Raw genomic sequence first — 22,018 nt, 5'->3', positions numbered from 1 at the left:
GCAGGGAAGGCAGGTAGGGATAAATTGAGAGATTGGGATTGACATATATACACTATTATATAAAAAATAGATAACTAATAAGGTCACTATATGTGTATATAACTGATAATACAGGGAAACTCTATTAAACACTCTGTAAGGACCTATATGAGAAAACAATCTAAAAAAAAAGTGGATATATGTAAATGTAAAACTGATTCACTTTGCTGTACGCTTGAAACTAACACAACATTGTAAATCAACTATATTCTAATAAAAATTAAACACACTTCCCCAAAGAAAGTTTGGTGGTGCTGGTGGTTTTGTGGCTAAGTCATGTCCAACTCTTGTGACCCCATGGACTATAGCCCACCAGGCTCCTTTGTCAACAGGATTTCCCAGGCAAGAATACTGGAGTGGGTCTCTATTTCTTTCTCCAGGGATCTTCCTGATCCAGGAATTGAACCCAGGTCTCCTTATTGTAAGTGGTCTCCTGCATTGCAGGCAGATTCTTCACCAACTGAGCCCCCAGGGAAGCCCCAAAAATGTTTGACAAAATATAAAAACATTTTTGTAGAAATTAAAATTAAGAAAGCATATGACAAACATTTAACAAAGGAAATTCTTTAAAAAAGGTCTTTCAGAGATAAGCAAAATGATTCTAGAAGAAAGAAGTAAAATTTAAGAGAGATGGTAGATATTAAAACAGATACATATTTTAAAATTGTCTGTTTATTGATTGATCAAACAATCAGTAGACATCTCTATACACTGCTCAAGGCTACCAGTTGCTTACTATTCAAATCCCTTAGCCCAACATCTAAGGCCTTCCTAATATCACTTTTCCAATATTCTCTCTTTCTTATTTTTCTCTAGAAAATTTCCTTTCCTTTCAAATTATTGTACTCATAGTGGCCTGAATATGTTTGCATATGAGTATTTGTATTTGGGTCATATCTTTGTCCTTGCTTAATAAGCTCTTTCTCCTGCTTTTCACTATTCACGTTTTAAGAATCCACATGTTTACATAACATCCTTCTTAAGTATTAAACACACAGTTATTTCCATTTTCTCTCCCTCATCCCTTGAGATACACATCCTCTGGAACAATCATTCTATAATTAAAGCAAGCTAATATTTATTAGGCACTCACTATGAGCTAAGTACTTTGCTAGGCTTATAAGACTTATTATAGCTGACACTCAGCATAGAATGGTAGTAACACAGGCTCTGGAGTCAGAGTTCAGTCACTGTACTGTTACACTGTGTGATAACAGTTAACTGTCTTAATCTCAGTTCTCTCTTACATAAAATGAAGATAATCAAAATATCTGCTTCTTAGAGCTATAATGAGCATTACATAAAATAAACTATGCCAAATGTTTTATTGATAAAATAGGTAGATGATAGATACATGGTAGATAAATATAAAGCTATCATAGTACCATATATATGTATATATATATTTATGTGTGTATATCTTAACTATGAAAAGGTAATTTACCTGTATCATGACATATTTGAGATTTGAATTGAAAATCACAAAATCCTAAGAATAAAACTGGCGTTAAAATTCTGTGGGAATTACATTACTAGGAATACCAAGGTCTAAGAAATTATGAATGTCAGGAGTCTCCAAGAAGTAAAGATGAAAAACCAGCTTGCTCTACCCAGAGTGTTGGCACCAGTTGAGAGATGTTGCCCGGGAACCTTGAGGAGCCCTCCCTGTCATTCTGTGTTTTGGCCACAGTTGCTTAAATTCAAAGCTGGCCAGAAACCTATGATTTCTAGACTGATGTGTAGAGATGAGTTAGGCCAAGTCACTGTTGATTATCTGCAGAATCTGAGCCACAGTTCTGCAAGAGGCTGAGGCAATTAGCAATTGGATATGAATCTTAAAACTCAATGAGATAAAGCAGGAGCTGCAGAAAGCTGAGTCTAGTTTTAAAACAAAGCCATAAGAGAAGAGGAACTCTGAGTAATCCAGCAAACTAGGAACAAGGTGTGAATGGTGCAGATGCACTAAGCTACAGAGAACCTTGCAAAGAAACAGAGCGCAAAACCTGCCTTAGTCCCTAGCAGCCTTGTAGCTCCAGCCCATTTGCAATTGTACAATAAATCCTTTCTTTTTTTTTTTTTTTTTAAGTTAACTTGAGTGAATTTCTGTTTTTTACAACCACAAAAGCTAATTGTTTGGTAGGAACTTGGCTAATCTCTGACATCACCTCAAAGAGGCCATGTCTCATTGAAGGGCCCTGCACCCCTTTGCGGAATCTACTCTTTCTCTCAATCACTGTCTCCCCAGCTAATGAGGATGCATCTTACTTCCTGGCTACTGTAACTGACTATTTCTCTGATTGTAAACTTTGCTCCATGTTTCATAGTTTCAGAGTCATCTGGGAGTTCAGTCACTCAAATAATGAGACAATGAGTAAAATGGCTTATCCAGGGGTCTTTCCTGGTGGCTCAGTTGTAAAGAATCTGCCTGCCAGTGCAGGAGACATGGGTTCAATGCCTGGTCCAGGAAGACTGCATATGCTGCAGGGCAACTAAGCCTGTGCACAACTACTAAGCCTGTGCTCTAGAGCCTGGGAGCCAGAACTATTGAAGCCCACACCTTCTAGGGCCCGTGAGCTACAACTACTGAGCCCATGTGCTACAGCTACTGAATCCACATGCCTAGAGCCTGTGCTCTGCAACAAGAGAAGCCGCTGCAATGAGAAGTCTGTGCACAGCAACTAGGGAAAAGCCCATGAACAGCAGCAAAGACATCGTGCAACCAAAAATAAAATAAATAAGCAAAACTGTTTTTAAAATGGCTTACAGCCTTTCCCTCAGCTAACACATTCACCTTTCATGGGTATCTTTAGTTATTTTACTTACATCTGAATATGGCAATCCTACTACAGTAAGGGAGCCAGTAGGAAGGATGGCTAGAATATAGATTCTGAATACCCGTCTTCCTTCAATACCGCGTAGCATACTCTACCCTTCCCAAAGCCTTACCCAACACTGTCATTTCCCCCATGTCACTGATTTTGCATTCATATATATGTCAATTCATTTAAAAAATATCAATTGAGTATTTCCTATGTTACAAGACCTGTGAATAAATAGCCTAAAGTTTTGTACAAGAGACAAATAACGAAGGAGAATGATAATGTGTGAATGTGTGCATGCCAAGTCCCTTCAGTCACGCCAATTCTTTGCCATCCTATGGACCATAATTTGCTGGGCTCTTCTGTCCATGGGATTCTCCAGGCAAGAATATGGGAGTGGGTTGCCATTTCCTTCTCCAGGGGTTCTTCCTGACCAAGGGATTGAACCTGAGTCTCTTAAGTCTCCTGTATTGGCAGGCAGGTTTTACCACTAGTGCCACCTGGGAAGCTTACATAATTATAACATTGTGTGGTAAACACATACTCAAGGAGTTGGCAAACTTTCTCTGTAAAAGGCCAAATAGTAAATATTTCAGGTTTTGTGGGCCACACAGTTTCTATTATAACTACACAACTCTGCCATGTGAAAGCAGTGATGGACAACATGTGAATAAATACATGTGACTTCATTCTAATAAAAATTAATTTACAAAAACAGGTGCTTAGATAAATTTGGTCCACAGGACATAGTTTGCCAACCACTATGTGAGGGTAAGAATATCCCTTTATTCAACAGTTATTTGTTGAACACTCATAGCATTTGTTTTTCTAAGTGCTAGGGTAAAATAATAACCCAAACATACAAAAACTCGCTCTCTAATGGAACTTGCATTCTAATGGAGAATATGGACATTAAGCAAAAATTAAAAATATGTAGCGTGTTAGTGTCAGATTCTAAAAAGAAAAATAAAACAGAGAAGAAATCATGAAGAGTTAGAAGAATTGGGATTTTAAGTGAGGTCACCAGGAAAGGCTTCAGTAGAAGGAGATTTTGAAAAAAAGCCTGGAAGGAAGTGGGAACACTAGCCATGTAGGAATCTGGAGGATGAACATTCTAGCAGAATGAAAAGTCACTGAAAAGTTTATGCAGCAGGAGTGTGTCTGTTAAGCCACGGGACAATGAGAAGGCTGGTGTGGCTGGAATGGAGTAAATAAGGGAGGTCTGGTGGGAGACGAGGCCACAGAATAACTGGTGCCAAACCGGTGAGGGTCCTGTCGGTCATTGCCCTGCTGTTGGCTTTGACTCTGAGTGAGCTGGGAAGCTGCTGCAGAATCCAGGCAGAAGGATGACTTGATCTGAAGTGTAGTCTACTAGGGTTACTCTGGCTGCTATGTTAAAAACAGACCTGGGCGGGGCAGGGGTGGGGTGCAAGAGCAAAAGTGGGAAGACGTCTTAGGAGGCTATTGTAATAACACTGGTGAAAGACAGTGGGATTAAAGCAGAGTGATGGCAATAGGGGATGAAAAGTGGTGTGAATGAAATGTTTTGTGTGTGTGTGTTAGTCGCTCAGTTGTGTCCAACTCTTTGCGACCCTATGGACTATAACCCACGAGGCTCCTCTGTCCATGGGGTTTCCCAGACAAGACTATTGGAGCAGGTTGCCATTTCCTTCTTCAGGGGATCTTCCCGACCCAGCTATCGAACCCACGTCTCCTGTGTCTCCTGCATTGCAGGCAAATTCTTTACCCGCTGAGCCATCGGGGAAGCCCATCTGAGTCACAAGGGATCAAATGAGATAAAATGGCAACCCACTCCAGTATTCTTGCCTGGAGAATCCCATGGACAGAGGAACCTGGAGGGCCATAGTCCATGGGGTCACAAGAGTCGGACACCACTTAGTGACTCAACCAATCTCTATTTTAGGACAAAGGACTATTCCTAGGAAAGAGGAAGTGACATGGGAACTGGACTTGAAAGTAGGAATTAGCCAAGCATCAAGAGAAGAGAATCAGGTCTACCACTGCAGATAGAGCTCCTGATGAGAAGTGAGAGATGCACCAGGGTTCAGAAAATAAGTGAGTCAGCATCTTCCTCCTGAGGGTGAAACAAATCTTCAGAAAAACTCATGATGGCCAAACTACATATTCCATCCACTCCCCAACCTACTTGTCTGTGACTTCCATTCAGTCACTAAACTAAAATGCAAACAGAGTTCCTAGAGGAAAAAGAAAAGGAAAACATGTGTAAGTCTGCAGCTGTCTTTCAGATTCCTAGGCTTAAATTCTAAGAAAAGATCCCTAAGTGAAATCCTCTGAGACAGACTGGCATCCAGCCAGGGTACCAGGGCCAGCACCCCAGCTCCTAGGAAAATACCCAAGTATCTTGAACAACTGAATGTGTTTGGAGACCAGGGTCTCTCCTAAAATTTTTCTAAGAGGAAATATTTTTAACCCAGACATACCACAAGGCTCTCTCACAAGTCAGCCTATTTGGCTAGAAAATAGCCCCAAAAAGGAGAAAAACAACCTCTCCCCACTCACCTGGGGAGAAAGATTCACTGAGCCAGCTAGGTGAACAGAAAAATTGTGGATATGATTTACTCCGTAAAATAGTACCTATTGAAACTATGGAGAAATTGGCCTGTAGGAAAGCAACTGAGAGACATTTCTATTTGTTAGCACATTTTCTGAGCTTTCTGCAAGTTATTCTCCTATTTCTTCCCATCTATTCCCTTTGCCAGGTAAAGTGTGTATGAGAAAGGGAGATTTGTTTCTTTAGAGTTTGTGTGGCCTGTGCATATTGCAGTGGAGGGGTTCAGAGGTTTTCTTGCTGTTTGGTTTTCAAGTTTCTCCTTCATTTCTTTCCTCTCTGCCCTCTTCTACCCCCTTACACTTATTTTCCCCATCCATGTTTTTTTTGGCTGCAGGGAACTTTGAATCCCAACTTCAAAAGAAACCTATAATGAAGCCTGGCTGATGTTTAACAGATCCGCCGCTGCAGGGGCCCAGTCCAACCGTTCCTTTGGCTCAACAGGCACAGAGGGTGAGTGAGCAAAGCAGAGCTAAAGCAGAGCACCCAGCTCTATGCAGCACTGATTTCTCCACCTGTTCCCCTGGATGTCATGTGCATCTGCCCTCCTGTCCTGAGATACACATCCAAGAGCATGCAACTGCAGGCAGCACTCTCTGGCACGCTCCTTTAGGGCACCCCCCAGTCCACCCTCTTGGGGACTCATTTAGAGGGAAGTGGACCATGCTCTGGGGCCTCCCAGGTCGTACCAGTGGTAAAGAACCTGTTTGTAAATGCAGGAGACATAAGAGATGAGGGCTCGATCCCTGGGTCAGGAAGGCCCCCTGGAGGAGGGCATGGCAACCCACTCCAGTATTCTTGCCTGGAGAATCCCCATGGACAGAGATGGGTGGGTTACAGGCCATGGAGTTGCAAAAGAATAAGACATGATTAAAGCACCTTAGCACAAATGCAAGCATGGACCATGCTCTAGCTTTGCTATATATAATAGTCTTTCTGCCCTTACACTCCTCACCATCAAAACTCAGGCAATGAGGCAGAGAAGAGGCAATGAGGCCCCAAGACACAGAAACCGCAGCCCACCACAGGCATCAGAAAACAAACGCATGCCATCGTCATCCCATCGTCTGCTTCAGAGCATGTGACACTAGGTGGCTGAAAACTCGCCATAGTTTATGCTCAGTTGTTTATTTTTACTTGGTGATTGTCCTCCTCCACATGATAATGGAGTGATGAAATCCGACAGAAATCAAAGAGGTAAACACCGTGTTCTAGGTTTGGTTGGATACTAAACTCATGTGAAAAGAAGAGGTAGAACAAGGGCTGGAAAGTAGATTCAGCAGCAAAGCACCCTACGTCTCTGGGACATAATTTTAGAGAGAAAAATAACAAAAATAAGTCATGACCAAAAAAGAAGCTGCAGACTGCAAAGGTCAGGGAAGCTGGGCTTCCCTTAGGGCATAGACATTCCCTTGGCTTGGCTTTCTAAGATGCATCATAGGGTGTAGCCAACGACATTTGGGATTTTACTAAAGAGGACTTTCAAGCCCTTCTTTCCCACAGCAACTGTAGACCCTCTCTTAGGGCAGCTACTATGTAGAAATAGACATCTGGCCTATGTAGCCTTCGCTTTCCACAAGCCAAGTTTCTCTATCTTGGTAGTTCTGTTCAACTGCCTGGGTAATGTTATCTATAATTCATATCTCCTTCTGACCAGTCCCAAGTCTGATAAATACTCTCCCTTTGATAGGTGCATCTGGGTTACAGATGTTTGGTGCTGGACTCCTCAGACTCTCTCCTCCTCTCAGAGCCTTTGGGAGAGGAACTCCTTTGGGCTACATTTCTGGTTTCTTGCTGTGGGTGGGGGAAGAGGGAACATTAAGTAGGACTGGAAAAATGAAGAGGATTGTTCATAGAGCCATCACTGTACTTGCATGTTAGTAACCTGTCTGTAGGTGTGTCCCCCACTTTCCAACCAATGCCTACTAAACTGTGAGTTCCTGAATAGAGGGACTCTGTGTCTGGCACACGCTGCTTCTCAAAAAATGTCTGATAAAACATTTGTTGAAGTTGGGTCCTTCAGAGTCACAGAATAAAGGAACTGTGAACTTGAGCACTGTGATTTAATTGTAACAATAGGGATGGTATGCCATGCCTTGCCATGTGGTACCTGAAAGCTTAGTCATGTCTGACGCTGTGTAACCCTTTAGACTATAGCCCACCAGGTTCCTCTGTCCATGGGGTTTTTCCAGACAAGAATACTAGAGCAGGTTGCCATTTCCTTCTCCAGAGAATCTTCCCGACCCGGGAATCAAACCCATGTCTCCTGTGTCTCCTGCACGGAAGGCAAATTTTTGCTTGCTGAGCCATCAGGGAAGCCCAACAGGGATGCTAGATACTGGTCATTTAGTTCAGAGACAACCACTAACTCTACTAAGTCATAGGCCCTCATAGAAATCCAGAGATCTACATCTCTGTGAAACCAAAGTCCTTTCAAACAATCTCAGCTGTGGCATAGAAAAGCAGTCTACACTCTATGTTCTGCTTTTAGTGGCTCAGACTGGATTTAAACTCAGGGATTTAGATAAAAGTATTAAACCCCTCCACTAAGATATGAACACTTACTCTGCGTATTCTTTATATTTGTCCCTTTGCTTGTGTTACTGTGTCAGGTACATCAGAGAAACTTGATAAATAATTGTTTTTCAAAATATGGTTCCTGCCAATAAGAGTTATGAAAAACATTCAATGTTTTTAATAATAAAAATTCAGCACAAGAAATACAAGGCTGAGAAGATGGAGTATGAATAAAAGGTCTGTACATGAAATAAGTATAAGGGAACTGAGAAAAAGAAAACCTATCTTCTCCACTGTCTTCAGGTTTCTCCCCCTAAAAGAAGAAATCCACAAATGAGTATCCTTTTTTAAATCATAATAATAGGGCTATAAAAGTGTGTTTCTTATTGTGAATAAGCACTATATACTTGAGAAAATCTACCAGCATGAAAGACAGATCAGAATTAAGAGGGGGGAAAAAAAAGGAAAAATAAAAGTTGACTACAGATGAATCAGATATACTGCACTGGGAAAAAAATTCAGAATTCATCTTACTTTTAGCTTCAGAAAATGGCTGCATCCTTCAAAACAGACTAATATAGAAAAATCAGAGTGAAGTCTTAAATATATGATTGATGGCTGGATGGCATCACCAACTCGATGGGCATGAGTTTGAGTAAACTCTGGGAGTTTGTGATGGACAGGGAGGCCTGGCGTGCTGCGATTCATGGGGTCGCAAAGAGTCGGACACAACTGAGTGGCTGAACTGAACTGAAGATTAAAAACAAAAAATTCAGCATAAGATTTAGAAGATAAACTCAAGGAAATCTCCAAAAAATAGAACTAAATAACAATGAGATAGAACATATGAGGGAAAAAGGACAGAAAAAAATCAGAAGATCAATCCTCAGAAGTTTCAGAGGGGAAAAAGAGATCAGAGAATTAAGAAACATCAAACTAATAATGTCAGAAAATTTGCCAGAGATAAGGATGGCATCCCCGACTCAATGGACATGAGATTGAGCAAGTTCTGGGAGATGGTGAAGGACGGGGAAGCCTGGCATGCTGCAGTCCATGGGGTCTCAAAAAGCTGGACGTGACTGAGCAACAACAACAAGGGCCGTGTGTCCAAATTGAAAGGATCATTGAATATCAACAAAAGAAGAGTAAAAGGCCAACCCTTAAAAAAATTATCATAAAATCCCTAAAGGAACACGGCTAAAAATTCAAAATGATTTTTAATAGGAAAAAAATTCACCTCTAAAACACATAATTATCAGAATAGAAGCTAGAGACAATTAATGAATTTCTTCAAAAATTTAAGAGAAAATGTTTCACAACTCATAATTTTACACCAGGACAAACTATCAGTTTTGGGTAAAGGCAAAATAAAAGCATTTTGAGAAATGCTTTTCTGGAAAAGTTACCTAAAACATCCTTTCTTAGAAAGTTACTTAAGGAGGTTTTCCAGTAAAAAATTAAGCTGTAAATTAAGAGGTATTCATGCAATTCAGGACACAGTGACTCCAATCTCCCCAAAAAATCAGTGATGAGAAATTTCAGGGTAACAACTGGACAGCAGAACTAAATATAACTGATAAAGTTGGAAGAGGAGAGAAAAAATGGAATGAGCTAGAAGGGAGAACTGCAGAGGAGTGTTTAAAAAAAAAAAAGAGATACTTTCTACAGATCTATTTATCTATTCTGTAGATATGATAAAGCATTTGAAAGTGAAGATATCAAAAAGGAAGGAAGATAGAAGGGAAGGAGGAAATAGAGACTCAAGGGATAGGGTACTTGTGTATGGGGAAGTGGAAGAGCTATGCCAGGAAGAAAATATAGTAGTAGAACAGAACCTTGTTCTGCAACCAAAAGAAAAATATTTTATAGTCACAATATGATAAATATATATAAGTGAGTCAACTAAAAACAGTACAATTACTATATTAAAAAATGCAGGGGCGATGTGGGAGAAAAGTAAAACTCATCTTTCTAATAAAAGCAAGTCATAATATTTAAAATTAATGTTTAAACATAATGTTTAAAATTGATGAACATAAGTTGATCCAGTGGTTCAGATTCTGCACTTTCACTGCCAAAGGCGTCACTTTGATCCCTGGTCAGGGAACTAACACAAGCCATGTGCATGTTCCCCACCCAAATTTTTTTTTAAATAAAATAGATGAATCAAGTACTATAAATATCATGTTTGGATATATGTATATGGAGGTTGTTACCAAAAAGGCAAGTAAAATAATTAAAGATGGGAGCAAGGCTAGAGAGTAGAGAAGGATGAGGAAGAGTTAGGCAGAGGATTGCCATTCCTTATTTTTTGGTACAATTGTCTTTGGTACATTTGATATTTTAACCAAGGGCATTTATTTGGGCTTCCCTGTGGCTCAGTGATAAAGAATCTGACTGCCAATGCAGGAGACTCGGGTTGGATCCCTGGGTCAGGAACATCCCCTGGAGAAGGAAATGGCAACCCATTCCAGTATTCTTGCCTGGGAAACCCCATGGACAGTGGAACCAGGTGGGCTACAGTTCATGGGGTCACAAAAGAGTCAGATACAACTTAACAACTAAACAACAACAGCAACCAAAAAAGTATGAATAGTTCCTTTTATTCCGCAAAGCAAGTTTTGCATGTAAGGGTAAGAAAGTTTAAAACACGTCTGGGTCCACAGATAGAAAATGATAAGTTACCATGGCAACTCTGAAGCAGTAAGGGGAACAGGCTATAAATCCCTGGGTAAGAGCAGTGGCAGTAAGGATTCAGAGAGATAAGAGGCCACTCCAAGGAGAAAGATGCATAGGTCCCATAAAAGACATCTCTCTCAGTCAAGGCAGTGTGTTGTTGTAATGAGCTGGTAGACAAATGAGAACAAGCCTGATTTGCCTGGAGAGCTCTCTGGAGATCCTGAGTTGGCAAACAGTGTTGTTAGTGAGGTTTAGCTTCTGCTTAAGGTTATCAAAATCTAAAAACCAAACCCAAACAGAATCTTTCTTATGCAAATATTTCTGGTAATATGATCAGTTCCCTGGGTATTATTATGTAAACAAAGGCTTCCCATCTGTCAGTTCTAATAATGATAATAACTAATGGTAGTTGAGAACTATTTTTGTACTTTGAAAACTTTAGAGTTACCAAGTACTTTACTGTACCTGTTTCCCTGGTGGCTCAGATAGTAAAGAATTTGCCTGCAATGCAGGAGATCTGAGTTCATTCTTTGGGTCAGGGAGATCCCCTGGAGAAGGGAATGGCTACCCCCTCCAATATTCTTGCCTGGAGAACTCCATGAATGGGCTACAGTCCATGGTGTTGCAAAGAGTCAGACAGGACTGAGTGACTAACACACTTCCTGTATCTTATTTCATTTGCTTCACAAAATAACCCAAAGATATAGGTAATGCCAAGTATTACTGCAACCACCCTCATTTTACAGACAAGATATCTGGGTTTCCAAAAGTGACTTGCACAATTTACATAGCTGGTTAAGTAGCAAGGACTCTGGAATTCAACTCTGTTCCCTCTTTCCAAATCTTACCATTTTTGACATCACATGTCTGAGATATAGGAGAATCTATTAATTGGTTCTAACCGCCCACACATAGGGGCATCAAGAGGACTGCCCACACACAAGACCATGAATTACCATACAAATCGTGTCCAAAAAATTCAAAGGCAGTCATTCAGGTATTGGGTGGAAACTAAGATCCAATCCTCCCACTCCCACCAACACTATGCCCTAGCTCAGGTGTGAGGCATTTTATATTTCATACAAAGGTACAAGTTATAAGTAGGGAATCCTTGTCCATATGCACAAATTAACAAGTTTACCACCCACCTCTATCCTTTCTTAACTCCCTCTAACAGTCCTCAACCCCAGCATCAACCACCAAGCAAAAATCCTCCTATTGGCCTCTCTCTCACAACAGATGACACATCAGATTCATTTATTCATTAAAATAAACATAAAATAGACAAATATGCTTCAGCTGCTGTTCTAGGCGCTGGGAATGTAATAAGAACTGATATTCCAGGCCAGAGAAAGGCAAATAAACAAGTGCACAAGAAAAACACCAGAGGTGATAAGTGTTTTGGAGATAATTTAAATTAGTTGACATAATAGAGATTGACTAGTCAACTTAGATTGGGCAATCAGGAAAGGTCTCACCAGGAGGTGACATTTAAATAGATTTTGGAATGACAAGAGAAAACTCACCAAGGGAAGATTAAGGAAAAGAAGCTTCCAAGATGAAACAGCTAGTGCGAAGCTCTGGGGCAGGGACAAGGTTGATGTGTTCAACGGAACAGACGAGAGTCTGTGAGGCTGTGTAGTGTGGGTGTGGAGAACCAGGTTGGGGTGGGAGAGAGGCTGGAGAGGTAGACAGGGGTCAGGTTGTGATCCAGAGGCAGGAGTGGGGCTCGGATTTTATTCTAAGTGTAGCAGGAAAACATGTAAGGAGGGAAGTGACAGGATCTGATTTACCTTTCCAGTGGGATTGTTCCAAATACTGTGTGGAGAATGAAATTTAATGGAGCAAAAAAGGAAGACTGCACTTGTGCTTAGATGTGGAACATTTTAGGTTCATAAAGCTGCTGAACTGCTCGATCTGCGCCAGAGATTAAGCACACATGGGGCCTCCTCATGAATTTGTGCTACTTTGCTGGAAACCTAAGACTGTAAAAAGAGTGAAAGTGAAGTGAAAGTGTTAGTCGCTCAGTCGTGTACGACTCTTTGCAATACCATGGACTGTAGCCTGTCCATGGAATTCTCCAGGCAAGCGTACTGGAGTGGGTTGCCATTTCCTCCTCCAGTGGGTCTTCCCAACCCAAGGATTGAACCTGGGTCTCCCGACTCATGTATGAGCGGTGTCTATCAATGTATACCTTGTTTGTTCTCTGCAAAGATGCCCTGGCTTCCTTGGACAGATAAAGTCGTTCAGCTTTCCTGTATCTCAAGCACCTGGTGCATGTGCAGTTCACACCACATCCACAGTTGTGTGCTTCAAAGAAACTGAGTTTGGTAAGGGTCGTGTTTTCATCTTAGTCATCCATGTGTCCCTAATTACCCAGCACAACATCCAGGACTTGATGAAGGCTCACTGATATCTGGTAGAGTAGATAATTGTTTTATTTGGAGGTTGCATGAACACTCTTTTTGTCTCCAGAAGCCAAAAAGATAAAATGATGTCAGGAATGCACCCTCCAAGCAGGACACCCCCCAACCGCGGTCCCTTACCTCCTGGGTGAGTCAGGGTCGAAGCAGGTCTTGTGCACCTCAGCCGTGTCCGGGTCACAGCAGTCGCCGTCGTCGAAGTCGTTCAGCATGTTGTTGCACTCCACATGGCAGAGCCCGTCCCTGCGGTTCCAGGAGTAGCACCGGCCCTGCAGGCGGCAGTCGCCCCCGTCGTAGCCCGTGAGCGGGTGCTCACACTCGGGGTCACAGTGGTCGTTGCCGATTTTGCTGGGCTCACAGTTCACCAGCACGACGCGGTGGCGCAGGGTGGAGTTGTGGACGTGGTGGATGCTCAGCTGCCAGCTGATGTTGTAGCGGCCGAAGGCTTCGTTGAGCACCTCGTGCTGCCGACGGATCTGCTCCTCACTCACCGTGGGGTTCAGACCCTCGTCGTCACAGATGTTCACCACCTGGTAGCGGATCACCTTCTCTCCCCGGAGGGGCCAGTGCCCATTGTACTGAGAGATCAATTCCACGTTGTCACACGCTGTCTGCCCACAGAGCGGCGGCTGCAGAGGGGACAGAATCTCAGGCTCTGACTCAAAGCCCTGGAGAACCTCAAGCCGTGGGTACTTCCCGTCTCTAAAGGGGGCCCACTGTTCTTCCAGGGGCTCAAAACTGGCGGTCAGTAGCAGGGTGCTCAAATCCTCCACCTCCATTGGCTGCTGAGGACTGTGCTGAAGGTGGCTTTGTGGGAGGGCTGTCGACCAGAAGACCAGTGTGCCTAGGTGTCCACGGAAAGAGTGCCCATTCTCCGAGCTATCTCCCCCGAGGAGCAAAGAGCGACAAGATGCCATGAAGGGGCTGTTCAGGGGACCAGACTGATCTGGACTACTAGCCACCTGAGTGCCATCCACATACAAGGCCATGCGCTGTCCATCGTAAGTGGCTGCCACGTGCGTCCACTTGCCCGGCTGGTAGCGACTGTGGCCCATCACAGTGGTGGCTTTCTTCACTCGGTCGGTGCGGAGAGAGAAGAAGAAGCGAGCATCTCGCCTTCCCACATCCTTCCCTGAGCGGATCCCCAGGGCCCAGCCCTTGTCACTGATAGTGTGGGAGCAGTTATCAAACACACCTGGGAAAGAAGGAAGAGTCGAGGGAGAAATACCAGATACAAAAGGGATGGAGAAAGGGAGAAGAAAACCCGTATAAATAGCAAGAATGTAGGTTTTTAATGGGGAAAAAAAATTGATACAGAGTCCCCACCTAAGATGCTTGTCCAGTACCCCATATTAGATGTTCTGGCAACATCTTTCCCCAAAGGAATTTAATTTGAGATTCAATTTAATGCACTCCAGTATTTTTAAATAACCAAAATGGAAGCTGGAAGGGGATGTTTAGTGCAAGTGACAAATATCCTCACTACTTTGTCACAAATATTTCTCATGCTGACTCTGTATCCATGCCTTCTTCTCTTTCCACTTCCTTAGAATTCACAAGGGCCTTTGTAGTTTTTACAAAAGATAGCAATCTCCTACCGCCCTCAAAAGATCTTTTTTTTTTTTCTATTGAATATTGAAATGACGATTCCTATGGGGGAAATAAGGAGAAGACTGTAACATCCCAGACATGTTATTCCCTCTGATGCCTAAGGGCCAGGACACCCATCTGAAGTGAACAGCTGTTCCCCAAAGTAAGCAAAGGAGCATTGCCACATGGTCCTGGACTATAAAACCTAGTCAAACTATAAGAATGATTGTTCTTATAACCCATAATGCCTACCAAAGTACAGAAGTGGAACCTTCCCAGATAAATGAAGCTCCTTACCACATGCTGCCTTAGCATCTTATTCATTGCAGGTTCAGGACTATTAAGTACCATAAACAAAGCAGAGAATTCCTGTAGATAAGTATATCACTAAGAATTTGGCAGCAGGAAGCAGTAGTCAGATGTAACAGATGAAAGAGGAAGCCTGAAGACAATTTGGAGGCCTTGAAAGTTCCCAGCAAAGCCATCTGCAGTTATGAGCCCACCACCTCCTCCCAGTACCTCGTCCAGTACATAGGCAGAGTCTATGTAGTTTACACACTCTTGTAATTTACGTAGAGGTAGTACATTCACACAGGAAATGCTTAGTAAATACTGCTTTAAGAATGAATGTATGATAGAAAAGTTGACTGGCCTTTAGATAGACACAGGAGGCTAACATCAAGAGTCATTCTTCCCCAGACCCCGACTCACTCCCCAGGCAAGAATCTTACTTATTCCTCTGAACTCTGCAGACAAGTATCAAAAATAGCAATGCTTTCATAATATGATAGATTGTCTTCTCTTCTGTCTCTAATAACTTGTGATTTAAAAAATAACATGTTCTTTTTTAACAAAGGCAACTCCTCCCCAATCTAGTAATTCTACCAATTATACTTACAAGTGATGACTAGGAATAATATAATGGTGATATTCTGGTTTTGTATTGAGAGACTCAATTCCTAGGCAGGTTGATAAGAAGTCCGGAGGTCCCTGAGGAGAGAGGGGTCTGGGTTCTTGAGTAGGAGGAAAGGACAAACATTTTTTTTTTCCTCTATGTTCCTTAGTTTTAGTCACATAAAACTGTTTTTGTTTTTTTTTTTTTCCTCCTTCTTCTCCTTCTTTAAGGCTCAAACTGATGATTACACAACAAACAACTCAGTTTAAACTCTGTACTAGGGACTGTATAACAACAATGTATCCTGCTTGAGGACAGTTTCTCCTTCCTGAAAACCTTCTGACTAATCCTGATATCTTAGAATGTATGTTATGGGAGTGGGTCTGGTAGGATCTTTCTATTGTTAAGTTCTAAGCCTGTTATCCTAAAATGTAAATTGTGGGAGTGGGTCTGGAAAAATTTTCACAAACTTGAGACATTCTTTTGATTTATTGTAATAATTAATTAAAAAGTATATAACTCCCTTGCTAACTCTAGCGAGGGGGGCATTCTCCGTCCCCCTTCTGATGTCTATGTCAGAAGATTTCTCTGTCCCTTTTCACTTTAATAAAACTCTGCTATACAAAACCTCTTGAGTGATCAAGACTGGTCCCTGATCCCAAAGTTAAATCTTCTTCGGAGATCACGAATCTGACACCATTCACCATAGGCTATCAGTATTGGGTTTTTCGTTGTATGCTTGTTTTCCCAATGAGGTCTGTATGGTAAAGGAATATAAGAACTACTGCTTTATATATTCTTATGTGGGTGGATTTTCAAAAGAGCAGACATACCTAGTGAGATCAACAGTAAATTACCTGCTTCACAGTTTCTGCTTGTTTCACTCATTTTCGAAAATGCATTTAGCCTCAGTCATGTCCATCTACTGACCTATGAACAAAAGCGCTGCAATGTTTAATAGTATCAGAACCATGGAGTTACTCTCAACTAGTAAATATCTGCTGGTCTTTAAGAGGAGAGTTGAGGAGGAGACTATTTCATATTTGTTGCATATATACAGGTATATATTAGTTGGGGTATAAATTATTACGCTTGACATATAAGTTACTAGATAATAAGCTTGTCACTTGCCAAAATCTTATAATTGTAATTCTGAACATTTTAATTTAGAATGTTAAAACTTGTCCTTAGAACTTATATTCTAGCTACTTAGTTATCTCCTCATTTAATCACTAAGTTGTATCTCACTCTTTTGCAACCTGGTAGGACATACCCCCACCAGGCTCCTCTGTCCAGGGGATTTCCCAGGCAAGAACTCTGGAGTGGGTTGCCATTTCCTTCTCCAGGGGATCTTCCTGACCCAGAGATTGAACATCTCCTGCATTGGCAGGCGGATTCTTTACCACTGTGCCACCTGGGAAGTCTATTTAACTCAAAGGAAGCTATTAAAATTATAGTGTGTCTAAAATTTTATCTCTAACTTCTTGACACACTACACAGAAGATGGAATTTTCTTATTACATTGGTTTGATTAATCTAAAGTTTAGTAATTATATTATTAATAGAAAGGATTTATTGGCCAAGGGTATTAAAATAGTTCTAGTTGGGAGTTGTAGGAAGTATATAGAAGTATTACTTTTTAAATGATTATGAAAGTAATGATTCTTTACTTTCATTTAATAAGATGTCCAAGCAGTATGTGTGAAACCTCACTAGGTACCTGGATAACTGCATTTTATTTGCTGTATTACCACTTTTCATACTTCATCTATAGGAGAAGGGTAAATAATTGGTGAAGCATTGCCCTGCACTCACTCCATGAAAAAAAAGCATATTTAACAAACGGAATTTTCTAATCCAATTACTGTGAACTGAACATGTGTACTCCCCACCACCCCCCAAATTCATTTATAGGAACCCTACTGTCTCATGTAATGATATCTGGAGACAGGGCCTGTGGGAGGTTATTAGGTCATAAGGGTGGTGCCCTCAGGATGGGATTAGTGTCCTTTTAAGCAGGACAGAGCTAGCCCCTCTCTCTGCTCTCCACTATCGGAGGATGTAAGAAGACAGACAAACATCTGCCAACCAAGAAGAGGATTCTCACTGAACACCAGATCTGCTGGTGCCTTCATCTTAGATTTCCTAGCCTCCAGAACAGTGAGAAATTAATTTCTTTTGTTTAAGACACCCATTCACCTAGAGGTGTAGGATGGAAGGAAGAAGGGAGGCTCAAAAGGGAGGGGGTATATATATAATTATGACTGATTCAACTTGTTGTTTGGCAGGAACCAAGACAACATTATAAAGCATGTGCGTGCATGCTAAATTGCTTCAGTCATGTCCGACTCTGTGCGACCCTATGGACTCTAAGCTGCCAGGCTCCTCTGTCCATGGGGACTCTCCAGGCAAGAATACTGGAGTAGGTAGCCATTCCCTCCTCCAGAGGATCTTCCTGACTCAGGGATCGAATCTGTGTCTCTTATGTCTCCTGCACTGGCAGGCAGGTTCTTCACTACTAGCACCACCTGGGAAGCCCTTGTAAAGCAATTATCCTCTGACTTAAAAGAAAAAAAGAAGACACCCAGGTATATTTGTTATAGCAGCCTAAATGAAGACATCACTATCCTCAACACTACCTGGGGATCCAAATCACATGTGGTACTTTCACAAATACAGATTCTTGTGAAACCATGTTGAGAGCTGCTGATATTCTATGTTTACAAAACAAGTCAAGATTTCACTGCTGCCCAGTAGGTAGAAATGCAGAAGACAGAAGCTGGGGGTCTTAGAATTTCCACCAGTGGAAAAGCATTAGAAAATCTGCTATTAATAAATTAAGTCAGACATGACAGTAGAAATAACATCTGAAATTCTTTTAAACCATTTATTTAAGGAATAATATCAGGTGAAGTATTTTAGGTTTGTCTGAGGTCTCTATATAACCATAGTACATTCTTGCTCATTAATTCAGGAAACTAGTGGAATGAAAGGCAGTTAAAAGAAACAGGTGTCTGTTTTGAAGTGTACTGATATAATGCTGTTAGAGAAGATGGTTAACTGATTGTCTAGGCCTGGTAATTAATTAGGGCTTTTATTATCTATAATTCAACTCATATTTAAGACTGCTGAAATGGACATAAATGCCGCCTGTTCTCACTAAAAAATCTACTATTCCAAGAGAAGAAACTGTGGCACTGAAGAACAGTATGCTAACATCTCTCTGAGAATCTCTGCCAGCCACCCCAATCTCTTTCATGAGATCATGAGTGTGTCTTTCTGGGGATTTTCAAAATTTCCAAGGACAGAGTAGGTAAGTGTTTCTAGCCCCTGCATTTTCTATATTCTCATAGTCTGTAGGGATGAAAATCTGTTCCTCCAGTCTGTATGATATTGAATGGAAAATTATCTGGTTCTCTTCTCCCTTGGGACTGAGTAAACCAGACTACAGTTAGACCAGAATTGCAGTCTGTGCTCAGAAAAACACAGATTTACCCCAACAGTGAACCTCTGGCCTGGACGTGCTCTGCTTTACCCCCTGCAGCTGGTGGGAAAAGGATCCTGCTTGGTCGCTTGGGGCTGTCACCCCACGAAGCCTCAAAGGATTTGCATTTCATCTCACTATCTTGCTCCTTCTGGAAAAAGAAATTCCACTTGGAATTAGTCCTTTTGGCTCCTCAAACATTTACTGAGCATCTTATGCATGCCAGCCATATACATTCTTCTTAGTTTGGAAGTAAAGGTAGTCTTTGCCCTTCAGGAGTTATAGTCTCATGGGAGAATGAGCAACATAGGAGATAATTTTAATATAATATCAGAACTAAGATCAAGAAATACATAAAATCTTCTGATGAAATAAGATGAAAAGACAACCCTCAGAATGGGAGAATATAATTGCAAATGAAGCAACTGACAGAAGATTAATTTCCAAAATATACAAGCAGCTCATGCAGCTCAATATCAGAAAAATGAACAGCCCAATCAAAAATTGGGCAGAAGACCTAAGCAACAGATGGTCAACAAACATGAAAAGATGCTCAACATCACCCATGATTGGAGAAATGCGAATCAAAACTATAATGAGGTATCATCTCATACCGGTCAGAATGGCCATCATCAAAAAATCTAGAAACAAAAACTGCTGGAGAGGGTGTAGAAAAAAAGGAATCTTCATGCACTGTTAGTGGGAATATAGACTGATAACAACCACAATGGTAAACAGTATGGAAGTTCCTTAAGAAACTAGGAATAAAAGTACCACAGGTATTGAAAGTGTTAGTCACTCAGTCATGTCCAACTCTTTGCAACCTCATGGATTGTAGCTTGCCAGGCTCCTCTGTCTGTGGAATTCTCCAGGCAAGAATACTGGAGTGGGTAGCCATTCCATTCTCCAGGGGATCATCTCTACTCAGGGATTGAACCCAGGTCTCCCACACTGCAGGCAGATTCTTTATTGTCTGAGCCACCAGGGAAGCCATATGACCCAGCAATCCTACTTCTGGACATACACCCTGAAAGTGAAAGTAAAAAGTGAAATTGAAGTCGCTCAGTCCTGTCCAACTCTTTGTGACCCCATGGACTGTAGCCTACCAGGATCCTCCATCCATGGAATTTTCCGGGCAAGAGTACTGGAGTGGGTTGCCGTTTCTTTCTCCAGGGGATCTTCCCAACTCAGGGATCAAATCTGGGTCTCCCACTTTGTAGGCAGACGCTTTACTGTCTGAGGCACCAGGGAAGTTTCCTGAGAAAACCATAATTCAAAAAGACATGTGTACCCTGATGCTCATTGCAGCGCTATTTACAATAGCCAGGACATGGAAGCAACCTAGATGTTCACTGACGGATGGATAAAGAAGATGTGGAGAGGGTGGAACAAACTGAGAGAGCAGCACTGACATATGTACACTGTCCTGTGTAAAACAGAAAGCTCGTGGGAAGGTGCTGTATCACACAGGGAGCTCAGTTCAGCGCCTCGTGATGACCTAGAGGGATGGGATGGGGGTGGGATGGGAAGGAGGCTCAAGTGGGCAGGGATATATGCATTTATAGAGCTGATTCACATTGTTGTATAGCAAAAAATAACAAAATTTTTAAAAATAAATAAATACATCAGTGAGTGAAAACAGAACCTAATTTCAACCCATAGTTCAGAGATGATTTCCTAGGGGAATGAGACTCAAACCTACTCTTGAAAAATGTGTAAGAATTGGCCAGGAGAAAGAATGACAGATCATTTCACACAGTGGCAGGATGGAGAGCACCAGAGGTGAAACAGGTCAAGGTCATTCTTGTAAACACAACAAGGGGCATGGACTGTATAAGTTAGGGAACACATGGGGTCTTTCCTATTGCTGTCAACTGTCTCTGATATGCTAACAGCACACAGATAAACTCTAGCATGAAACACCACCTGGTTGACCTTGCCTTGCACACTAGCTCTAACTTAAGAAAATTTCCAAAGCCTGTGGATGGACAATTGTAGTACAAGGAATACATGAACACAACAAGAATTGGGTGTAGTTAATTCACCCATGCATTTGTTGAATACGTATTTATGAAGCAACACTAGCTGTTAATGTCAGTACTCAGTCCTGGGGATGTCTATAGTCATCAAATGGTTACTTGACATCAAGAGGAGTTGGGTATAGGGAAGAATATAAACCTTAAATAAGTAGCTAAAATGAATAATGCTGACAGTTGGAAGTATAAATAGCTATGTGAACAGCAAGTAAAGAAAATTCTTCATTAAAACATGGATATAATATGGCAAAAATTCTCCCTAAAGTTACTAAATGTCAACTTTCCGGCACTGTCCTATTGTGTTAATAACTTAATTTCAGTCAGATCTGCCATGAAATTAAGGTTACCTTGATTACCAATCAGACTGTCTGGGAAGGTTAGGGAGACCCAAAACCAAAGAATTCCAAAAGATAAGTTCAGGCATTCCCAGATCAAGCATCCTTCCAATTCACTTAGAAACATTCACTGTAAGATTCCATAGAACCTACATTTATATTGAGTATCCACTTTAGCTGAATCTTCTAAACTGTGATGTGGTGTTCTTTTGGTAAATATTTTTTTCCCTTCACTCCTTATCATGTAATGATATATATCACCCATTTATACAGGGCCTGGGCTTTCCAAAGCAATCTTGTACAAGTATCATTTAAATGGTAAAGCCTCCTGTGGGCTAGGCAGGATTGTTATCATCACCAGCCTTATTACATAGATGAGGACCCTGAGGTTCTGAGAAGTCAGGTTATCAGGCTGGGTGTAGAGTGTTCACTAGAAGCAAGGTGTCATAATTCAGAGCCCAGAACAGTTTTCAATGCTGGGGAAGACCATAGAGCTTGATGATTACAAGCATGAGTCATTTAGAAGCTTAGGTCTCCAGTCTGAATATGGAGTCTCAGTCTCCAGTTTATGCTATATGACCTCAGAAAAGTGACATCTTTTTGCTGAACCT

The 22,018-nt window shown here is 41.5% G+C and overlaps 1 protein-coding gene across 1 annotated transcript in view; it reads right to left on the bottom strand.

Annotated features, from left to right (window-relative positions):
• PAPPA2 (pappalysin 2) overlaps positions 1-22,018 on the bottom strand; it is a 297,914-nt gene that overhangs the window by 243,090 nt on the left and 32,806 nt on the right. Inside the window, exon 2 of the mRNA XM_061160780.1 lies at positions 13,191-14,262. Within this exon, the coding sequence (XP_061016763.1) occupies positions 13,191-14,262 (1,072 nt within the window). The remainder of the gene's footprint in view (positions 1-13,190; positions 14,263-22,018) is intronic.

The sequence above is a fragment of the Dama dama genome, chromosome 14 (assembly GCF_033118175.1).
Source record: "Dama dama isolate Ldn47 chromosome 14, ASM3311817v1, whole genome shotgun sequence".
Lineage (NCBI taxonomy): Eukaryota > Metazoa > Chordata > Mammalia > Artiodactyla > Cervidae > Dama > Dama dama.
Note: the sequence above shows the minus strand (reverse complement) of the source record. Positions and strands in the feature narration are given on the sequence as shown.